Source organism: Centrocercus urophasianus, unplaced genomic scaffold (genome assembly GCF_019232065.1).
Source record: "Centrocercus urophasianus isolate 14NV4802_14NV808 unplaced genomic scaffold, USGS_Curo_1.0 seq_65, whole genome shotgun sequence".
Taxonomy (NCBI): Eukaryota; Metazoa; Chordata; class Aves; order Galliformes; family Phasianidae; genus Centrocercus; species Centrocercus urophasianus.
Window position 1 is genome coordinate 450751 of NW_024885255.1, and position 1957 is coordinate 452707.

General features: G+C 45.2%; 1 protein-coding gene across 1 annotated transcript; it reads right to left on the minus strand.

Moving 5' to 3' along the window:
* Nucleotides 1-376: 376 nt before the first annotated feature.
* On the minus strand, nt 377-700 carry LOC122170241 (feather keratin B-4-like). The gene has a single exon (XM_042836937.1). The coding sequence runs from the start codon at nt 698-700 to the stop codon at nt 377-379; it is 324 nt and encodes a 107-aa protein (XP_042692871.1).
* Nucleotides 701-1957: the final 1257 nt, after the last annotated feature.

Sequence of the window (1957 nt, forward strand, 5' to 3'; positions counted from 1 at the left end):
AAGACCCTTTCTTACACCTCATTACCCACAGAAAGCACTGACAAAGCAAGCTGAAATGGGATCGTTGCCTGATCCCTACGCACTGTCACAATGATACCTACAGGCATCCTACTGGATTACAAACTCAGTCCACTGCACTGAGAACAAAGCACTTAGGAAGATGGGAAAGCATTGGGAAAGCAAAAGAAAGCAAAGGGTCATATGAGGAGGACGTGAATGGATTCTCGTTCTTCAGAAGATTGGAACATCTGCGGATTAACTTCACTGACAGCCTCAAAGATTCTTTGGTTCTTCCAAATGCTGGAGCTTTAGCTACAGGTCTACATTCTGCTCAGCATCTCCTGGATGTTCCTCTTCCAGCAGCTCCTCGCCAGGTTCAGCACGGTTTGCAGCTCCCAACCGGGTACCCCCGAGCCCACCGGGCACCCCCAGAGACGTGCAGACCCCCAGGAGCTGGGGCACCACTGAAACCACTTCCAACTTCAGGGGCTCCCACTGACCCCACGGTGCTCTGCTGCGGGAAGGTGCTGAGGATCGGTCCAGGGATGGTGACAACCACTGGCGGAGGGTAGATGACCACCGTCGAGTCGGGGCACTGCACCACGCAGGGCTCGTTGCAGCTGTTGGCCACGGGCTGTGGCACAGCCACCCCACAGAGTGAGGGACTGCCATCAGTGCACGGGCTTAAGGAGTGCGTCATTTGGGAGACGGTTGATCTGAGGTGCAATTGAACAATACAGGAAGAAGGATAAATTCTTACAAGCTCTACGATCAAATGTTAGAATAGAGAGCTACCAGCAGGTTAGAGGGAAAGGCAGAGTTTTTCATAGCTGGGTTCTTGGAAAACATCACCTATAAGGCTTATATCAAACATCAGATGTGGAAATGAGACTTCACGAATAAGTAATAGGAGCTAATCATCCTGACAGCATTGGAAGATCAGCATTTACCACAGCCAAGAGCCTAACAGCCACAATATGATGTATTTACATCAAGAAAACTTGAGCTTGATGCTACAGAACATTTGCATAGGGTTCACCCTGACTTAAAACAGGAAAACAAAAAAGGTTTCTATAGAAAGAAGAATTCAAATCAAGCTTACCTACTGCGCAACAGAAATAAGAGAAATGGTCGGACACGGCCTGATGCTGAGTGCTTTTATACTGGCTTTTAGACTGCCCAGAGCACCTGAGTCACCTGCGTGCAGAGCATCCCAATCAATTACTAAACACGTTTCTTTCAAGACTTAACGTCGTTAATGAATGTCAATTGTTTTTAATAAATCACCCTTCGTAATTATTAGCTTGCCCTTCCACCTCTTGTCTATTTCAGAAGTTGACATGGAGGGGATACTCTGCGCGTCAGAGAAAAAAACTAAAGGACCACACTGTTCATATTCAATGTCTCCTCCATGAGAGGATTCAGCAGCCAACAGCCAAATGCCTGCTTGGAAGAAGAGGTCTTTGACTCAGCCTAGGTAGAGTTGCAAAAGTGAGGGAAACGCTGCATTCTTGGCATGGGGAAGCTGTGTTCACAATTTGGTGATGAAATCAGGCTGATGCAAAGCCTGCTCAAAGCCTGGGCATTCTGTAGGCTTCTTCAGGCTGAATTCTGGAGCAGTATACCCAAATCAGTCAGCGCAGCTCTTCCAATTAGACACAAGGCACACGTGTCTTTAAAAATGCAAGCTTTGACCAGAAAAAATAAATAAATAAAATGGGAAGAAAAAAATAAGACTATATCTTATATAAATAAATAAAATGGGAAGAAAAAAATAAGACTATATCTTATATAAAATTAAGCATCCTCTGCTGCAAAGCTGTAAATTATGACCTGATAAAGGACATGACAAAAAGGCAATAGATAGGGTGTGGCTTATGCAAGACTTTGACAGCTCATTTTTGCCAGCAAATCATTTGTTCAATAAAAGGGCGCCTAAATCCATGGTAATAACACA

Bases quoted from the DNA above. Each gene is read 5' to 3' on its own strand.
- LOC122170241 (XM_042836937.1), bottom strand. From the start codon at position 700: ATGACGCACTCCTTAAGCCCGTGCACTGATGGCAGTCCCTCACTCTGT.